At 39.8% G+C, this 21,779-nt stretch overlaps 1 protein-coding gene across 1 annotated transcript in view; it reads left to right on the top strand.

Annotated features, from left to right (window-relative positions):
* The window catches only part of ABCC8 (ATP binding cassette subfamily C member 8), a 75,142-nt gene that overhangs the window by 16,346 nt on the left and 37,017 nt on the right, over positions 1–21,779 (top strand). The window contains exons 7-14 of the mRNA XM_084287389.1: positions 519–683; positions 2,287–2,442; positions 7,201–7,335; positions 8,829–8,991; positions 14,226–14,266; positions 14,575–14,720; positions 20,989–21,094; positions 21,313–21,423. Coding sequence (XP_084143515.1) covers positions 519–683; positions 2,287–2,442; positions 7,201–7,335; positions 8,829–8,991; positions 14,226–14,266; positions 14,575–14,720; positions 20,989–21,094; positions 21,313–21,423 — 1,023 coding nt within the window. The remainder of the gene's footprint in view (positions 1–518; positions 684–2,286; positions 2,443–7,200; positions 7,336–8,828; positions 8,992–14,225; positions 14,267–14,574; positions 14,721–20,988; positions 21,095–21,312; positions 21,424–21,779) is intronic.

Here is a 21,779-nt window from a genome sequence, read left to right as displayed (position 1 = left end):
TCCAGCGATCTCATGAACTTCCTAGGAGGTAAAGACCACAAATAAACCAATGCTGAACAAACCTGTTAGATGCTGCAAACCAAAATAATGTGTGTATTTCCAGAAGAATGGAAGGATGAGTTTTCCACCAAGCTGGGAAGGTCATTTTAGTGTTCTGTATCTTGAGATGTAAAAATAAGGAGACAGATTTCCCTGAATGAATGTTAACTAGTCCTTTCTGACAACTGGCAGTGCATGTCATTAGCAAATGATGATACTGAGTTACTCAGTGACCTAGAATTTTGGAAGGATATCAAAAATCCTATAAATGTAATTTCGCATTTAAATGAAGCTTACCGAGTTGGCACATTATATGGCTGTCTCATTGAACTGATAAATGGTGAGGTTTCAGATCACGTTTGGGAGTGTTTTCAAAGTAATAAACTGTGGTTGTCGCTGTTTATTAATTATGCAAAACTGGTAATTAAATTACAATTGCACGTAATTCTAATTTTTCTCTTTTTTTTTTTTTTTTTTAGACTAAAATTCTTGGTGTTTTCTTTATTTCATCTCAAGAGTTCCTGTCTAATGCATATGTTTTGGCTGTGCTCCTATTTTTTGCCCTTCTGTTGCAAAGGACATTTCTCCAAGCATCATACTATGTTGCTATTGAAACAGGAATCAACTTGAGAGGTGCAATACAGGTAGCCAATATATTAACTATCCAGTTTTTTTACACTCACACATGTATTTGTGAATATATAACTGTAGTAGTTCAATTGTGTTACAGAAACTGAAAGAGTTCTCCTGAAATAAATTCAATGTAGACATTACCATTAAAGATTGCATTAATGTAGACCTAATTTCTCTTTCATATGAATCTTATTTGATGTTTTTGTAATTACTTACTAATATTTAACTGTACTTTGGACAAAGGATAGGTTGAATTTTGAGTGCTTGGAGTAGTGACTTGTTCTATGGGTCATGCCCTAGAATAACCAGGCAGTGAAGAGTTTGTAATTACTGAATGTAAGAGTGGTAAAATGGAGCCTGTAATTCTTCCCCAACCACAAACAGATCAAAGTATGTAGTATACAAAGATCTGTGCCTGAAAGATGAATAAATAAGAGAATTAGGTGTTAGGTTATAATGCAGTACTGCCAAGTACACTGGCTGAAATCTATCCTTTGACAGCTTGAAAGCTAGCCTTATGTTAACAGGGTTTACCCCCTGAACTGCATAAATCCTGTGAGAGTCTTGAGATGGCTGGATGCTTCCAATAGCATAATTATTTAATCATCTTTTGATCATATGCTTGGAAACAGTTGTCAGCTGCCAGACTTCTAAATTATGTCCGTTGGTTGCCTCTATTAGAGTGAAGTAGAAAATTTCTAAAAAAAAATAAGAATTTGACCTAAGATATACACGGCACAAAACATACCAAGCAGAAGTGCTGCAACTAACTGAAAAATACATGGACCACAGCAACTAGAAAATGGTAAAAGGGGAATTGCAAGAAAATGGTGTTACATTCCCATCAGTTTTGCTTAGGCGAAGCTGTGTGTTCTGTGCACTGTGTATTAGATAGAGGCTCAGTTGTACCATTCAAATCAGAAAATTTCTAGCCATCGTTCTAAGCAGAAGAATTAATGTTAATAGCAGTCTTATAGCCAGCATTTATAGGCAAATTCTTTTTTCCTATTTTTTTTTCAGTTTTCTTTAAACCTTTTACCTGTTTTACCCCCTTGTATACACCTGCACCTTTTCCATGTGCCCAAAATGACTTTATGCATCGTGAGGGCTGGTTGATATTTACCAGAAGACCCTTAATCAGGGTGCCTCCTATCAGTTTTCTCATGACTGTAAAGCATTGCTGGGCAGCCTTTTCCCAAACAAGCTGGTAATAGCACCCCTTCATTATTGCATATTGTGTAATTAAGTTATTTTTTTACATGGTGCCTGTTCTGTACTGAGGTAAGTAATTCAGTATAAAATCAGAGCTGTTAACGTTATTTGCCTGTGAACTAATATTTGCAATGGGACTGGGCTTTCTAGCCAAAATGTAACAACACTCAGCCAGGAATATGGTTTTGAAGTTGGATGAGGCCTAAATCAATTGCCAGAGAAAAATAAAAAGGATTATAATATATTGACTATTAAATATTGAATATAATTATATAATGTTATTTTATTAACACTAGTTACAGCAAGCGCACTCTGTGGCATAAGTTATGGGTATTGTTCTTGGGCCAATTGGGGAATAAAGGTCTCATTCTCTATACTAACAATTTTTGATCCATCTTCCAGACAAAAATATACAACAAAATTATGCAGCTTTCTACTTCAAACATGTCTATGGGGGAGATGACTGCAGGCCAGATCTGTAACCTGGTTGCCATAGACACCAACCAGCTGATGTGGTTCTTTTTCCTCTGCCCTAACCTTTGGGCTATGCCAGTACAGGTAAGGAGACTGAGCGGTGTACCATTTTGTTGTTAATGTGCATAAATCTGTAGTGATGGTTTGCTTAAGAATTTTAGGAAAGTAAATATATCAAAGAACTTACAGAACAGATATAAATATCTAGAAACACATGTAACAAACTTCTTATTTTTGACAGAACTCTAGGTATTTAAGATTGTATTACAGTACTGATCTTGACTGCTGCCAAACACAGTTTGCATTTTTAACAGGAATTTTTAGTAGTTCATATTATTCCAGTTCGTTTTGCTTCATTTGCTCAGGGGAGTTAACTGGAATATATTACAATCGTTATCCCAGTAGAAGAGGTAACAGAAACAGTAGTAGATTTAAAGATATGATCATTTAGAGATGGTCCTTTGGACCAAGTGGAAGAAGAAAAAACAAAAAGAAAACCCACAACGCAACAACCTGTTTTAATTATTTTCCCTGGATTTGGCTTTTTCCTTAATGAGGAAAATGCAGGGTAAGTGGCAAAACAGGACCTTCTTCGTTGTCAGTGACTGAGTTTTTGAACGTGTCATTTTCTTTTGTATAGCTTCAATCTTTGGAGAGTATTCTCTGCAAAACCAGATAGCGTCCTCTTTTCACCTGGAAGTACTAGACAATGACTTCTTTTTAAACTGTGCTTTTTTAGCCTACAGTTTGCATTCACTCTACATGCGTGAGCTATATATCACTATACCCATTAGAGTAGAAGATTCAGAGATTACAGTCATATTTTTACAAGTCATAGTGTGCCTGCATTTATAAAATAAATGCATGTATTTTTCTTTCTTGTGCAGGATTAACTGCATTGGGGCATAGACCACATTTCCTGGAGACACTCATATTTTTTTTTAATACGGCAGTTCAAAACATTTGACTTTCTAGAGCTGAAAGAGGCCGATGAGTATAGCAATTACCAGCAGATATTTCTCAGAAAGAGATTTGACCTAGGTTTTTAGCAACAGGATGATTTCTCTGAAATCATGAAGGGAAAAAAAATAAAAGGAACCAGTTTATTTTACAGTGGGGAAGTGGGTGAAAAAAGCAATATTCAAGTAACATATGCTAATATTAATTTCTAATTGCAAAAGAGAAGACAAGTATAATGAAAAGAAACTGATATGAAACGTGGCTACAAGCCGACAGCTTGTTAGTACTAATCTTGTTATCAGGCTATTTTTTGTCCCTTTACTATAAGTCCCATGCAGTAAGAAGTTGGTGAGTTATGTGTATATACTGAAAAAATGCTAGGAGGTATTTAGAGGAGTCCACCCCTTTAAAGGTAATATTTAGTGTCCAGTTATCCCCTGTGCTTTGTATCCGTTGTAAAGATGTTAATAAAACAACCTATATGGGAGGTACCAATGTCATATGGGCTTCTTCCAAGATCACTAGCAGTTCAGTGCAGGGAGAGCTTCAGTGCAACTGAGAATTAAGCCAGTTTCATTGCATATTCTCTAACAACATTTTGCTCTAATGTGCCAGAAGTCACGGACTCATAAAGATTTCATGACAGTCTTGTGAAAATATGATTATATTCGCATTAAAATTCACCCTGCAATGCTCTTCAGCAGATCAAGACAATCAGTGTCAGAGTACGCTCCTGTTTTGCGGATGGTGTATGCATTGCAAGATACAAATCAATGAGTCATGTTGTTTGCAAAGTTTTCTCCCAAACACATTTCTGCAGCATTCATTCAGTACCCTGTTTCCTGAGGCAGTGAAATTACTGGAATTACTGGATACTTCAGAGATGGTAAATAAAAAGTTGAACAAGCTTCAGTATTATTTTAAACAGACTTACAATGGTTTTGTAGCTCATCACCTATTAGTATTTCATCATCTGGTGTGAATTTTGTATTTGTCCTTGACTAGAAGACTTAGTCATTGATCACATTTCTATGCAGTCCAGATAATTTGAATCCCATTTTTGCCGTGACTGGAGTCAATAGGAACTTGATCATTGCCTTAAGTTACTGTTTGAAGGTCATTGAAATCAATGAAAAGGGGCCGGGGGATGCCTATGAATTGAAAGATGTCCTCGTTAGGTTTGGCTCAAACCCTGAGAGCAAAATGAGGCACTGTAAAGGCTTTTCCCCTCTCCATTTTATAAACACTTGTGTTTGATTCCATTGTGATCATTTTTTAAAGGTCCGTTGTTCTGATGTCTTGGGTTCATTGGCAGGGACAGTGCACAGTGGTAATGAAAGGATATCTGTCAAAACTGGCCACAAAGTAGTTTGTCTGACAGTATTTGCCATCTTCAATTAAACAAAAAAAAATGTCACTAGACAGTAGATTTATTTTTAACAACAAACAGGTATCAGTGAGTTTCTTGTTCCAGATATATTTCTGGCAGATAAGAGCATTTGGGATTTTGATGAAAAGGAAGCAAAATGTTTAATTGCACAGTTGTTTAAAAATACAGTCATTACCTTCTCAGAAATATTAATCTAGAGCCTTCCCATCTGTCAGTTACTGTCCTCTAGCAGTTAGAATATTACCACTTACTGGTTATTCTTGACTGCTGTGTGCATCTGACAAATACGGAATCACTTGCAGAAATGTTTATAGGCTTTGGCAGTTTTCAGATATTTCTATCTGTGTACTTCTGTTGAGAATACATTTTTGTCCCACACATGATGAATATATTACAAAGGCTTTCCCTTTTCACTATATGAAAGAAGATGCAAATGCGATCATTTATAAGCTATTGAGAACAGAATTTTTATTGCAAAGATTGATCCTTTCAATAGCCAGGATGGAGAAAACTAAAGCCAAGTGCTAGCAAGTCCCTCCAAATCCAGTTGCCAGAGTAGCTTTATCCTTGTTTTTGTGAGAAGCTAAGACTCTGTTGAAACAGCTAGTGTGTCCCATAATGACCTTGGCAATCAACCAGCAGTGGGGTAGCGGTAAAGCAGAGAGTCACTGTTCCATGTTGACTTTGTGTTTTTGAGCATCTGTTAGCTGCACACTGTTCAGTGCTTTCCTGAATTTTGAGTGCCTGAGTTGTCTGCCCGTGGCAAAGCAGTTGGGAATGAATATCTTGATCTGTAAAGACAATTCCTGTTCTGGAGGGGAGCTCTGCCAGGGCTCTCTGGTGGAGGCCTTGCATGTGTTCATTGGCTTTACACATTCATGAATTTCCTAACTTCACGTGGAAGCAGATTGCTCACTCACTCGTTACAAAGGGATCTTTAAATTACCGTTTAACCTTTGCTCTTACTAGATCTGCACTGTATGTACAATAGGACTTTGCTTTCATGATGCCGCATATTTCCTAAATAAATACTGTGACTCATTGTAAGAGTCACATTTTGGTTTAGTTCATCTGCAGATAGTCATCAAAGGATTGTTAAGAAAAAATAGCTTTCTCTGTTCTTCTTGAATTCACAAAAATGTTGACATAGAAGTGGGTAAACTATGGACTCTGGTTTTCTTCATGGAAGCACGCAGTTCCCATGAACATCTGTGGGAATGGGTGACTGCTGAACTTGATGACGGAAGGTAGTGTTTCTGGGAGTGTTATGTGAGTATGCAAATGTAGCAAGAGTAGTAGATAATACTTTAAGGAAATTCTGTAACTTACGTTATTTTTAATTAACTTAAGGGAAACAATATATGAAATTAGTTTTCTATTGCTGTATCTTGTCTAATTTATTAGCTTATACTATATTTTACATAATAGTGTCAATGCTTTAGGTCATTCAGGAGTCAGATGTTAGAATAGTTAATATCAGTAGTTTGCACATCTTGTTTGCTACTTATATTCACTCTTTCCACCCAGGCTCTGACCTGCTGTCTAAATTACGTATTCAAAGTCAAAATTTTTTTCTTAAACTGCTTCTCTAGCCTTCTTTAACATTCATTGCCTGTCTGGTACTGTGTGTCCTTGAAACAGTTTCTTTCAAGTTTGTTGGTGTTTATTTGAAGTGGAGGTTCTTACTGATATAATTATGATGTTCCTTTTTTTTTCTCCTCCGCAGTAATGTCATGAACGTTGAAGAAAGTTAACATTTACAAAATATCAGTTGCATTTCTAATGGTATTTCATATCAATTTTTGTAGTAAGCAAATCTGTGCTTACTACAGTTGGAAATCTGTGGAATTCCAGCGTGTTGTAGACAAGTGTGTTCTGATCAAACTGGGAGAGGTATTTGCTTGTCTTGGTGTAAAAATACTTAAATGTCAAAGAAGGGAATAAAACAAATCAAAGCAAATGCATGCGATGTCATCTGGTCAATGGGGAAGAATATTTAATAGCAGCTGTGAAAGGAGTAGCCCAATGGCTTACCTGGAAGCATCTTAAAAATAAATTTTATTTCGAGTTTTCTTATAAATATACTTCTTTTTAAAATAAAGTTACTTTACTTAGTTGTGGGAGTTGTTATTGAAGGTAAATAGAAGGGTGTATACAAACCTGTACACCCTTGTCTGCTATTCATCGTCACGGGGATTCCATGAAACAGAAAATCCCAGCTAGCAGTTCTCTAAATCTCTTGCAGTGTGATTCAAGTCACAGAATCCACAAGATGAGGAGGAACACTCTAGGTGTATTTGATCCTTTGACAGAATATCCTGGCTGATCAAACCACACTGTGGCAGTGATGCGGAGCATATGAGGTTTTGGGGTAGGGTTGGCTGCAGTGGTTGTTCTTGAATGTGCTGCACAGTTACCCTGTGATTGCTTTTTGTGGTGCATACGCAAAGTGAAGTCATCCCAAGTCTTCCTCTCACTTTTTCTTCCAACAGATAATTGTAGGAGTTCTTCTGCTCTACTATCTTCTAGGAATCAGTGCCTTAATTGGAGCAGCAGTAATCATAGTACTTGCACCTGTTCAGTACTTTGTAGCGACAAAACTCTCACAGGCCCAGAGAAGCACATTGGTAAGTGTCTTCACACTCACACATGATATTAACATCACCTCTGATATTTATGCATTGGCCTGTGTTTAGAATTGAAATGATATAAAAGCCAAATTACAAAGCCAAAAACTGATTCTCAAACGCTTGATGATGCTCAAGAATGTCAAATGAAAGAATGTAAACATGATAAGCTTAAGCAGTAAAGATCAAATTTGTCTTGGGGTTTATATTTTTCAGCCAGCTTGTGTTTCCTTAACAGGAAAAAACTTAAGATCTTTCTAACTTGCAAGTGTAAATAGTCAGTAAGCATTGACTGAAATGGCCATGTGCAGCCAAATGATGCAGAAATAAATGAGTCATGCAGGGCAGTCTGTCCAAGTAAGTATGAAGTAGGAAAGCTGCATCTGACCTCAGATCACAGATACGTCACAGATGTGGATATCTATGTAAGTGGCTCATTTAATAACTCTGGACAGTCCTAGCTCTCCCACAGCATGCTGGTGAACTTTGAGGTCCACTAAGTCATGAGCTGTTCCTTGATCCCTCACTTGACTTGTCTGTAACTTGTCAGAATTGCCTGTGGCAGTGCTGAGAAAGTTGCCTTGTCCAGCTGCTCCGAACCTTTTCCTTACGCTCAGCAATTGTTGCACTGCCCAGGAAGCTGTACAAACCTGTAATGATGCTGGACAACAGGATTTGCTTGCTGAAATCTCTTCTTAAATAGATCATGGGTGGCAATGTGAAATTTGTACACCGTCCTGGGGGGAAAGTATTGCCTTCACATCAACAGTATACACCCTTCTAGACATTTAGGCAGCATTCATTCTTGTAGCATCCAAGCAGACAGTCAGCATCACCTAGAAATTCCTGTAGATGGGAGCAGTGCATTTTGGTTGGACTGTCTCTGCTCTGCAGGAAAGCATAGCACAAAGATCATTGCATTAACCTGAAAACTGGAAGGAGGATCACTTCACCGGTGCTCTGTAGTGCCAGAGCCAACTGGCCCTGCGCAGTCGAGGCTCCTTATAGGATCCCAGTTTCTTGCTATTGCAGCCTTGCTGCTTTGGAGCCTGACACCATTGCTTCCACATCATCGTGACTGGGGTAGAGCAGTGTGTCCAGTTGTACCTTGTCTGCTTGTTCTGATCTCCTCTGTACATATTGAGTGTGCCTATTGAAAATAAATGTGCTGAGCAGTAGAAGTCACGAGAGGCTTCTTTGCAAGTGATCAGAAAGCTGACAGGAATAAAATTTTCAGTATAAGGTACGTGATTTAGAAGGAGGTGATTACAGACCAACTGGCTTTTCACTCAGCCTCCTGCCTTTGCAAGGTGAGATTCACCAAAGAAGTCTAACCCTTGCAAAAAAAACATCAAAGCATCTTGAATGGACAGAGCATCTCTCCATAGTAGAGAATACTTGACTGATTACAAGGGGCTGCATGCAATTTTTGTGTGATCCTTACGTTTAAGGGCCAGGTGCTCTTCAACTAAATGTGTATGTAAATGTTGCAGGAGTACTCCAATGAGAGACTGAAGAAAACAAATGAGATGCTCCGAGGCATTAAGCTCCTTAAACTCTATGCTTGGGAACACATCTTTCACAGCAGTGTAGAAGAAACCAGACAAAAAGAAATGACTAGCCTAAAGTCATTTGCCCTTTATACCTCCATATCCAGTAAGTCTCCTCCCTCATTCTAATCCACTGTTCAGCTGAAGTGCCACTGCATTTTTAGGTGCTAATGAGTTTACCATTTCTCTGTTGCGATTGTTTCAGTTGCTCTAGGCTCTGATTCCATACTCCTCACTTTCCATTTAGTCAGACGCTCCATTTAATTCAGTAGAATTTTGCCTGTATAGGAAATATGCCTAAAAGAGAAGGTCAGATTAATGTTTCATAGTATTAGCTTTCTCAAGAGAAGCTTTTAAGTAACAAGTGTTTTACAGGCTAGCTCCACCCAGCAATCTTCTCCTCTATAACAAAGCACTCAGGAAGAAGCCTTTGCTGATATTTATCTTTTTACCCTCCTCCTGCATTTTGCACCATACTATATATCACAAAATCATGTGATAGAAAATGTCTTTGCGTTGAAGCTCCAACAGATGGTACTGACAACTTATTACTCAAAATTTGGATTTCTTATGAAAACAAGTGATTCTTAAGGCCATTACTATGTACTAGAAAGGAAAATATGACAGTGCTGGCAATTTCATCTTTCCCAAACTAGATTTCTTCCTTTGTCTAATTTCAAGCTGCTTCAAGGCATTTATCTTCCCTTTTAAAAACATCTAAGGCCAGAACTCTGTAATTCAGCAGATCAAATGCAATACCTCTATAGTTTCTATTGTAGTACTTCAGAAATAATTAGTCAAGTCGTACTGAAGAACGCTGTTGATATCTTCTATAAGTTACTAATGCACTGGAAACTTTAACAAGAATTATCAAATGCTATAAGCTACCTGTACAAATACCTTCTAGACTAATAAAGGAGATTTTTCCTTAGAAAAGTAACTTCCAGTCTGGTTAGTACTATTTGATTACATTCACCCAAGAGGTGTGTAGTTGACTTCCTTTCCTGCCAAACAGTCACATGAGTAATGTACTCTGAGGGCAAGATCCTGTACCTGCTGAATTTGACTGAGATTAAGTTGAGGTTTTCATTGACTTCTGAGACCAGATTTTCTCTCTGGGGAACCTGAGCTTTCTGTGCTTGTAGAGTATTTCAGCATAAAAGAGAATTTAGCTGAAGTAGATTATACGTGTATGACGGTAAACTATGTTCTACACCCAGAGCAGGGTACACGGGCTCCTTTTGTTTGCAGGGCTTCACATTGCATTAAATCCTATTTATAGTCAAGGCCACAGGTTCAGCTGTAGGACCGAAGGAGCTGTACAGTCTTATTTGTTTTTTAAATCCTCAGAGTTTCATTTGTAACAGCTAGGAAAAGGCATATTTATCCTAACTGTACTGAATATTCTGTAAAGAAATAGTGACATGATAAATAAGAAACTGTATTATTCCACACAATTCTGAATACATACTATTTGAAACTATTGAAACATTCAACGTTTACATTTGCATTTTTATTTGTAATATTTACATGTCTGTAAGACACCACAGATTAGTTTTTCAGCTGGGGTAAGCCAGTACTACTTTATCATATGCACATCATTTTGGCTTTTAAAGGTTTTCTCCAATGTCAGCCTAGGAGTTCTTTGCACCCTTTTGTCTGTAGCAGAAGATTCACTGGTGCTTACAAACTTGCATGTTAGCAGTTTAGTGTAGAGTTTATAAATACAGGAGAATGTGCTGTTATTATTATCATAAGTATAAATGGAATGATAGGCATAATCAGCACAATGTGTGCTTGTTGATATAATAGTAAATTTAAGATTTCTTTTTTGTGGTTAAGATAATGCCAGAAGGTGACCAAGATTTTGCAGGAAGGCAGACGTCCTAGAAGAGTAAGAAAACAGGAGAACTTTATGTATTTTTAAGTGCCGTTTTGAATGGGCTCTGGAAATCTTTTTAAGTATATTTAGGTATTAGCATGAATGGAAGAATGTGGTTGGATCTGCTTCTATTCATGAGGAACAGATTTGCATTGGATTACAGAAAATATACCTACAAATTTCAGAGCAGTGTTGGCTAGACCACAAGAAAATTCCATTTCAAGACAGCATGAAATTTGGATCTCATGTGCCTCGCCCTTCTGCCTGGATATAGTTTGTAGGTGTGTAAATTGTTCATATATACTAAAAGAGCTGTTATAGAAATTAGCCATCATTTTAATGAAATGTACCCATCGGAATCAAAACCGGATTACAAAGTTGATAGTGATAACCTCTTGAGTTTCAACAGCGTATTCTTTAACTGTGGCCAAGAAGACTTTCATTTTTTTTGCAGTTGTTATTAAGATTATCTTATGTTCAGCTCTGTAGGTTTATGAGTAAGGGTATATATTCAGGAAAGGCAGAGAAAGCAAGGAATGGTTTTCCTATTTCTGTAAATTTTTGTCTAATCTGTCAGAAAGTAAGGAAATCCAGGCTTTCTCACAGGAAATTGCCAGTAGTTACTGTGCTAAATGGTCCACATACCTTATAGATTTTTTTCTAGTTTTCTATCTGCTTTTTCTAATAACAAAGTACTTTGGACAGAATCTAATTGGGGAAAAAAAAAATTTAGCTGCAAAATCAATCCATTTTAGAAATGATTTTATTATACTAGACATTTCCGTAATTGAAAACAAACAAACAAAAAACTAACTAATAAACCAGAAATTCCAGTGGCTCAGTCAGTGTTTGTTTACTTAAAATAAGATGTCCTTGGATGTGCCTGTGATCTCACATAACAGCAAGATTCAGATCAACTTCTGGGGAGCCACCAACTGACCCATGCTGTCATAACCACAGCAGTCTTTGCCAGCCCTACAGTATGTTTAATCCCTCCAACTTCATCTTTGGAAGGTATAATCTCATACTGCCAACAGAAGCGCAGGGTCCTTCTCTTGACAAGTTTATCAGCTTTGGGGTTTTCTCTTATTTGATACACACATAAAAGAGAAATCATGTACTGCAGCAGCCTCAAAGGCAAACCGCAAATGCAAGGATTTAGTAGAATTAAGAATTCCACAGGTACAGGCAGCGAGTTTTTATTTTCCAATCTTCCTATGCTGTAACTACTTAAAGTTTATATGACGTGCAACAACTCTGCAGGAGAAGCTGCTTTGTATTCCAACACAGAAAAGAACATTTCTCTCAGAAAATTATTAACATTTTTCTAAGGTGGGTAGTAAACTATGAATTTTTAGGCTTTAATACATGTTTGTCATTCATAGAATGGCTCAGGTTGGAAGGAACCTTAAAGGTCATCTAACTCCAAGCCCCCTGCCATGGGCGGGGATGCCACCCACTACTCAGGTTGGCTAAGGACCCACCTAGCCTGGGCTTGTACACCTCCAGGATGGGGCATCCACAGCTTCTCTGGGCAACCTGTTCCAGTGCCTCACTACTCTTACAGTGAAGAATTTCCTCCTAATGTCTACTCTAAATCTATCCTCTTTTAGTTTAAGATCATTCACCCTTGTCATATCATTATATACCCGAGTAAAGAGTCATTCTACATCTTTTTTATAAGACCCCTTTAAGTATTGAAAGGTCACAATGGGGTCTCCTCAGAGCCTTCTCTTCTCCAGGCTGAACATCCCCAGATCTCCCAACCTTAAAAGTTTTCAGAAGGTAAGCTTTTACCTCAGGAACCTATGTATAAATACACCTGTGTTTTCAGTCCCATCAGTCAAGGAATTAGAGCTACACGAAATAACACACCTATTTTATTTATGCTTGAATTGAGTTTACAACTACACTACAGGATTTATTAATAATATTCTAAACGTAGGAAGAAGGAGTCTCTGACAGTATGTTAAGTTATTTGTGGAGTTTGTGCCCAGAGAAGGATGGTCATACATTCCACTAGAAGTATTTGTGGGCCAAATGATGGCACTCCACTTCAGATGAAGAAACCAGCAAGTGCTTTTCCTGCCTGACCTTTGGCTATATCTGACAGCAAAAGAAGAACAGGCAAAGGTGGTTTGTTTGTTTTAAGAAGTGACTAGTCTCTTTCTTTTCTGTTAAACATGTACTGATCTTTTAATTCTGTCTTATCTATATATTCCGTAGTCTTTCTCTGTATTGTTCACTTCATGGAATAAAATTGAGCAAAGGTCAAAATGAAAGGGTGGATGGTTAGATAATATTCTCACGATGTGACTGAGTGGACAGCAGTGTGGGACAAGACCATGATTCGGGTTCTGAGTCAGGCTTCTACAGGGGTAGCTGTTTATTATTGTATTGTCAGCCCATATTCCTGCCCCATCTCAAAGAGATCCCTGTACACAAATTTTATTTGCTTCTTTCTACCCCCTCCATCTGTTTAATAAACTTGAAATGCAATAGTGTATGAAGAGCTATGGTAGTGAATCCAGGGCACCGTAACAAATGCTGCTCAAGGTCAGGGAGGAAACTGGCTCATTGTCTGCATTTTAATAACACAAGGCCCAGCTGAAATCGAAATCAAAGCTCTGTCACACTTAGAGTTAGAACCTGTATCAGTCTCCTGAAGATATTAATAATCTAAGTAGCCAAGCCTGACAAAGCAAGTGTAATTATGCCTAACTAAATGGAATAAACCACCTAGTTCAACTCTCTATAGCCTCAGTGTGTAGAAGCGCAAGGTCCTGCACAGGTTTCCAGCTTGAAGTATGCTCGGAGTTTCAGCCTTCTGAGCTAACGTGCTCAGACTGATACCTAGGTAGCAGCTTGAATTAGCTACCTTAAAACCAGCCTAAATGTGGCTATTTCACAATCTGTTAGGTCCTTCTAACAAAATAAGTCACTTGCACAAGGTCAAAAAATAACTTGGTGGAGACTGATGTGCAAGCCCCTGCAGCTTTGCCCTTACCACAAGCCCATCTTCTGTTCCTGAGCTGAACTGGACTCTAGCTCCACCTCTGTAGCTGTGGATCCATTTTCTCTTCTGGAATAAACAGTCCAAGTTGTCTGCCAGACCTCGTATCAGCTCAGCATTTTTGTCTGCTGTGAGACAGAGACTTGTGAGTGCCCCACGCCTGATCTCTATGTGAGCTGAGCACACTTTAAAATGCATAGGTTGGTCATCTCTTCTAGGGTGCATTGCTGGGTTCTGAGTAACTGAAGAGCAGTTGGGTTTTGAGGTAACTGGAGAATCAAACTGTAGGTATTTAAAAGAATGCTGTGTGTAAATAGTTGTGCATTTTTGCTATGTTAAGCATAGAAAATATCATTATAAGACAGTGTTAGTTAGCAGTATTTTAATCTTTATCTTGGCTGAATGGGAATTGTGTCTAAATGTTCCTACATGTTTTCCTTCACAGTCTTTATGAATGCAGCAATACCAATTGCAGCTGTACTTATAGTAAGTATGGACTTTTCTAAGTAACTTTAATTACAACTATGCTTCCAAGTGTAAGTGATGTGGAAATGAGGAAGAAGAAGGAAGGGATGCAAAGCTCCTGCACGTTTGCAATTCCTCTGGGAGAGAATGGAAAAAGCCTGTCTGCAACCAGTAACAGCAAGGAGTATGAAGCGCTTCTCCAGACTGTTAAGAGAACAAAAATTGCAGTTCTTAAATAAGAGGCATTAAATGAAATGCTTGTGAAATGCAAGGTCTTTATGCATTTCCTTTATGGCTAAATGCTGATGATAACGTCTGTATCTTTGTAGACATTTGTGGTCCACGCTCATCTGACAAGAGAGGCTGACTTCTCCCCATCTGTGGCATTTGCCTCCATCTCCCTGTTTCACATTCTTGTGTCTCCGTTGTTCCTGCTCTCCAGTGTGGTCAGATCCACTGTCAAAGCATTAGTAAGGTGAGAACTGTAAAATGAATGTCTTTGTTCCTATCTCTCTGACTTTTGAAGTTATGGCTATTGTTCCGTCATGCAATTAAAAATTTAGAAATAACATGGCGCCTATCTATCAGTGGTTTTTGTAATTTGCTTCCCTAGCTTTTGCCATGCGTGTTGCCCTTGGTTGTAGCATGCAGGCTGGTTTCTTTGCTGGTGCAGTTGTCACAACCAATGTTTTATGGCCTATGGTTACTGCTTCGTTACGTGGAACAGGCTGAGATGTGCCAGTATCACATGCAATGCATACGTGGTAACAAAAAAGGAGGTGAAAGCTTACTGAAGGTTTCATTTTGTAACTTACCCAAATGTTTCCACCCACATGAAGCATGTAGAAAGGAAAAAAGATGATCTTAGCAGAACCTGTATTTCAGTGTTCAGCAGTGCTCTCCCACCAACTGGCTATGTGAGAGATGACCTCTTGGTCGAGAGTTAGACTTAAAAAACAAAAACAAAACCAACAACAGAAGCCAAGCCACAATGCTGTAGACACAAAAATTGCAATGTTAAGTGTAGGAGTAAGCTGATGACTAAATGTCTCTTCCAGACTGGATGAATTTTGACTCTCTTATGAGCACATTAGCCTGCGCATTCAAAACCTGAAATAATAACCAGTACTTGAGTCTTTTTTTTGGTAGAACTCATGTTTCACTGGGAGTTTTTCTTTGAATATCAGCAAATCTGTGTTTAAAAAAAAAAAAAATCCAATACTTTCCTTATTCAGTGTAACCCTACACAACTGATAAGGAATGAGGAGAGAGTATGGGCTTCTTACTTTATTATACCTCTTTGTGATCTCAAATATAGCTTGTCCAAAGTATGGGGCAGATAGCTGTATTAATTGCCTAGCTTAATTACGTTTGTGTCACTTTGGAGATGTAAAGGAGACTACAGCAGGAAGCTGATATTGCCCTCACTGTTTTAGAAATTCCCTGATGGTGCAGAGTCACAGCTGCATCCTCTCTCCTAACACGTGTGAAACCTGAGAGCATCAGTGGCTGGCAGGAAACGTTTTGCAGGCACCGTGGTGGTCCCTAGAGCCAAGGCAAATTGTCAGGCAAAGATTGCAGCCAGTAATGTATCTGGGGGCCGATATTGGTAATGGGCATTTATTTTGGCTTGTGTAAGGATTTTTTTGTCAACCAGTTCTGTGCCTGTTAATGCCACAGTATCAATGCTAGAACAATTAGTATCAACCAAGTATTAATTGTTGCTAGCCATGAGTGATTCTGCACTTACTTCCTTGTAAGCAGGCTATTGCCCTGGCATTTGGAAGGCAGGCAGGAGCCCCCAGGTTGAATTTGTGTGACAAAGCTGACACGAGCCCTGTCTTCTCTTAGGAAGGCCAAAGCTCATCTGGAGCTCAATCTGGCTACTGCCGTTAAAGATAACAAAAAACGTTTTTATAAATACATCAACACAAAAAGGAGGACTAAGGAGAATCTCCATCCTTTACTGGATGCGGGGGGAAACTTAGTTACAAGAGATGAGGAAAAGGCGGAGGTGCTTAATGCCTTCTTTGCCTCAGTCTTTAGCGGCAATACCGGTTGTTCTCTGGATACCCAGTACCCTGAGCTGGTGGAAGGGGATGGGGAGCAGGATGTGGCCCTCATTATCCATGAAGAAATGGTTGGTGACCTGGTACGGCACTTGGATGTGCACAAGTCGATGCGGCCGGATGGGATCCACCCAAGGGTACTGAGGGAACTGGCAGAGGAGCTGGCCAAGCTGCTTACCATCATTTATCAGCAGTCCTGGCAATCGGGGGAGGTCCCAGTTGACTGGCGGCTAGCAAATGTGACGCCCATCTACAAGAAGGGCCGGAGGGCAGACCCGGGAAACTACAGGCCTGTCAGTTTGACCTCAGTGCCAGGGAAGCTCATGGAGCAGATCCTCTTGAGAGTCATCACGCAGCACTTGCAGGGCAAGCAGGCGATCAGGCCCAGTCAGCATGGGTTTATGAAAGGCAGGTCCTGCTTGACAAACCTGATCTCCTTCTATGACAAAGTGACACGCTGGGTGGATGAGGGAAAGGCTGTGGATGTGGTCTACCTTGACTTCAGCAAGGCTTTTGGCACCGTCTGCCACAGCATTCTCCTCAAGAAACTGGCTGCTCTTGGCTTGGACTGGCGCACGCTTTGTTGGGTTAGAAACTGGCTGGATAGCCAGGCCCAAAGAGTCGTGGTGAATGGAGCCAAGTCCAGTTGGAGGCCAGTCACTAGTGGCGTTCCCCAGGGCTCGGTGCTGGGGCCGGTCCTCTTTAATATCTTCATCGATGATCTGGACGAGGGCATCGAGTACACCCTCAGTAAGTTTGCAGATGACACCAAGCTATGCGCGTGTGTCGATCTGCTTGAGGGTAGGAAGGCTCTGCAGGAGGATCTGGATAGGCTGCACCGATGGGCTGAGGTCAACTGCATGAAGTTCAACAAGGCCAAGTGCCGGGTCCTGCACCTGGGGCGCAATAACCCCAAGCAGAGCTACAGGCTGGGAGAGGAATGGTTGGAGAGCTGCCAGGCAGAGAAGGACCTGGGAGTGATGGTGGATAGTCGGCTGAATATGAGCCAGCAGTGTGCTCAGGTGGCCAAGAAGGCCAACGGCATCCTGGCTTGTATCAGGAACAGTGTGACCAGCAGGGCTAGGGAGGTGATCGTCCCCCTGTACTCAGCTCTGGTGAGGCCGCACCTCGAGTACTGTGTTCAGTTTTGGGCCCCTCGCTACAAGAAGGACATGGAGGTGCTTGAGCGGGTGCAGAGAAGGGCAACGAAGCTGGTGAGGGGCATGGAGAACAAGTCCTACGAGGAGCGGCTGAGGGAGCTGGGCTTGTTCAGCCTGGAGAAGAGGAGGCTCAGGGGCGACCTTATTGCTCTTTACGGATACCTTAAAGGAGGCTGTAGCGAGGTGGGGGTTGGTCTATTCTCCCACGTGCCTGGTGACAGGATGAGGGGGAATGGGCTTAAGTTGAGCCAGGGGAGTTTTAGGTTGGATGTTAGGAAGAACTTCTTTACCGAAAGGGTTGTTAGACATTGGAACAGGCTGCTCAGGGAAGTGGTGGAGTCACCATCCCTGGAAGTCTTTAAAAGACGTTTAGATGTAGAGCTTAGGGATATGGTTTAGTGGGGACTGCTAGTGTTAGGTCAGAGGTTGGACTCGATGATCTTGAGGTCTCTTCCAACCTAGAAATTCTGTGATTCTGTGATTCTTGGCTATCTGTACCTGAGTAGTTCACTTAGTGTTCCAGAGTGCGTTGCTCCCAAGTGCTACTGGTGCTGCTCTGCATGGGTCTTCTGCATACCCCAACCTTCGGTGCAGTCCTTTGGAAGCACGCGTCAGATACTTTCAACCTGTGCAAACACGTGCTTGCTTAAATAGCTTGGGAAATGTGAAAAAGCAAACAGATACTAAAAAGCTGTGTTTGTGCCGGTCGAGTACAATTAACGTTATACCTGTTGTTACACCTTGCTGCTAATAACTAGCTGATCAATAGGATCAGATAAAGGTAATCTAACTTTACAAAGCCATAATTGAGCTTTTGTTAGGCTGAGATATTCTAATTGGTTTTAGCAATCGTTCAAGGCATCTTACCCTGTGCTGACAGAAAGGAAGCAGCAAAGTGAAGCAGGAGATGAACCAGAAGTGGAACCCGCATGTAAAAGGATGTTGAGAGTGTGTTACTGGCTTTGCATCTCAGGCACTTCACAATCACTGCTCTGTTAACGTTGGCCAGAATCTCTGATGCCAGCTGCTCATAAAGAGAAGAATCTCTACAAATAAACTTGTCAGTGTCTTTTTATCCGTACATATGTGCCCAATTGAAAAGCATCATCATGGATTACCACTGACACTATTGGAACAATGCTGGGATTCTTTCCAGTGATAGAAGAGACTTAAAGCTTATGTTCTACATAGGGTCACTACAAAATTTCCAAGTTATGTGGTTAGGGTGTTCACTTCTGTGGAGAGAGGGAACTGCTGAAAAGCCTTTATGAAGGTAAGAAATTCTGTTCTCTCTGAAAAGTACTTTTAATACATATTTGTGCTACTGAAAATTTCAGCAGCCAATTGATGTATTTCTTAAATGTGAGGTCTTCAAGGACAAAGACTACAGTGTACAATTTCCCATCAGCAAAGGTCAAGTAGCGAGAGTGGCATTATATATTTTACTGGCTTTAATATGAAACTGCTTTTTCAGTCAGCTGTGCAAATAACTGTGTTTTAATCAATACCTCTAGTGGGTGAGTTAAAAATAAGTTCCTCAGTGGAGATATTGGAATTCTGGTGAAAGTGCTGCGTCAGCTAGAGTTCTGCAGAGAACATACTTGTTTTTTAATTATTATTCTGTAAGAGTGTAGAACGGTGTGACACCCTGAAGTGCAAGCTGATGCCTCTAACAAACAGTTCTCTCTCGCAGCTGTAAGTCACTGCATTCCTTCAGTGATAGCTACAGGAGCAGCAATATTGGATTTAAGCAGAGAATTAGGCAGAGTGCTTGCAGGGAAAAGTCTTGGCATTTAGAGTACAGCCACCTTGCTGCACAAATCAAACTATCCTGCGGCTTCATAAAGAGCTGGTCTTGTTTAGGTATGCATGGTGCAAGAATATGTTGGATGTCTTTTCTTCTTTTCTAGATCCTGGAGCAGATACAGAGAGGGCTTTTGTATCTGATCTTTACAACTTTAGAGCAATTATTCAAATGTCAATGTAGTTTGCCTGTAAAGAAAGTAGGTGCAGCTGCATCCCAATCCCGTGTAGGCAATAGCTAAACCATCATTTGGTCTGTTTAAAGACACTCAAAATGTTCTGTTAAATGTCTGGCTCATTGAACAAAGAAAGTCAAGATCATTCCTAGCCCCATGTTCTAGAGCTTTGTGCAAATAGGTAAGAGTATCTCTGAGGCTTCTCATTTCTTCTTTTAACAGACCTTAACATTAAGAATTTGTGGTCCAACATTGGGCCTGAATTACTTACTCCTCCTCTCATCCCATCCCAAATAGTTACTCCCCTTCTTTATTTGCTTAGATTGTAATTCATTCTCGGCAAATCCACCACCAGTGGATTGACAGAAAACCTGATGAACGAATTCTTCCCCAGGAAGGCCCTTGCTGCCCTCAGTCTCTGCTTACAGTGCTGTGGTCCAAGCACTGCTTTTGCACCAGCAGAGCATCCCGTGAGGCTCTCAAAAGAAATTAAATCTCCTTCTGAAGAAGGAATCCGCAGTAGAGGAAAATAAATGCTGATTATTAACTCTTATTTTTTAACTTGCATACAGACAGGTAGGCAGATTGCACTGTGCTGCGGTGGCATAGGCTGCCTGTTGATCTCCAATTAGCCGAAGGCTAAATATTGAAATCAGTTATTTCAGTCATCCTCTATAAATTTATTCTTTAAAATTTTGGGCCTTCCATCACTTTATAGTTTTGAATACGGATAGTTAACTTACTTGCAGCTAATTGAGCCTCTTTGACACTAAGTTCAGTGTTCAATCCACTTTACAAATTTTGTTTGCTTGCCCTGTGAGTAGATTAGACATAAATTTTATAAAGTCCGGTAAAGAGATGAAAGTGATGTTATACTCTGTTAAATATCATAAAAAAGGCACATTATCTCTTAGTTAATTAAATGTTAAACAGCTTGGGAAGATTTTATACATTCTTCTTTGAGGCTGCTGTTAGCATTCCTTTTCTATCTCATGTGTTGAATACTCTTCTGTTAAGGTATGCTCCTTTTTCATGTTATCTCATACACTTCATATTCCTTGTAAAGGATTGATTTCAGCTCATGGCATACAGATTTCTTCAGACTCCTAGTGTTTGTTCAGAAGAAATGGCTGTGCAGTACTTTGGTAACGTAAATGACATTAATTCTACTTCTGCACATCCACTGCACTCCATTTCTTCAAAACCAGCTTTGGCTGGGGCTAGTCTTTGTCACACCAAATACCTGACAAAATCTTGTGTAATTTATCTGGTGGCATCAGAAGAGCAAAGACCTGAGAAGCACTTGCATAAACCATTGAAGAATCATAGTCCTTAGTAGGCAACAGAGCACGTTTTGTCAACTTCCATGCAGTAACATCTCATGAAACATTTTCGTAGACCTGTAACAAAATGGAAACAGATAAACCACACAGCAGACAATGGCTGAAGTACTTGAAGGGATTCTCTGTAATAAACATTAGAGTGAACAAAAGTTTTGCATTCTGGATTGAGCTGTAATTCTTTTTCCCTCTCAGTGTGCAGAAACTGAGTGAATTCCTGTCAAGTGAAGAGATTGGAGAAGAGCATGATAAATGTCCAGAGCTAAGAAGTGCAGATAATCACAGCAAATACCAGGCAGTGGTAAGTAATAATGTCTAATTGCAGGTGAAGTGGGTAGTCATTTGTACCCAGAGTAGTTTTTCTGCTTTTCTACTTCCTTCTGATTATTTTATGCAATTGCAAAAACTCATTTCAGTATCCTGTACTACATAGGTGATAACATGATTGCTCATGTTTAGGGCACTTTGCTGGTACCGCCACCACTTACTGTGTATTTTTGTCTTTCTGGTTTTTCACAGCCACTCAAAGTTGTTAACCGCAAGAGGCCTGCCAGGGAGGACTGGAACAATTACAGCTCTCATACGAGAAGACCAATTAATATCACAGAAGCAGATGATTTTTGTGTAAAGGTGATATGAAGGTCACTCTAATAACAGTTACTATGGCTCATTAATAGTCACTTTCGTATTCTGATAGCCGAGTTTCAAATTCAAGAAGCAACTTCTGATGTGAAGCTGTCAGACGCTTGTACCAAAGATTAATCTCACCTTTCTTTCTATGCTTTCCGTTCTCAGAACTGCCTGCTGGCCTTTATATTGTGATTAGTTATGTATATCCCTCTAGATTTCACTCAGCAAATTTACACTGGCAATGTTCACATTATTAGCCGTGTTTTCATGACAAGAATTCCCAGCTTATTTGAGGAAAAGTTAAAATTGTCGATGCCAGTTGGAAGGCTGATATTTTTGATTATCTGTAGAAATGG

Source organism: Netta rufina (genome assembly GCF_964035555.1).
Source record: "Netta rufina genome assembly, chromosome: 5".
In the NCBI taxonomy this organism is placed as follows: Eukaryota; Metazoa; Chordata; class Aves; order Anseriformes; family Anatidae; genus Netta; species Netta rufina.
This window is presented reverse-complemented; position numbering and strand designations above follow the sequence as displayed.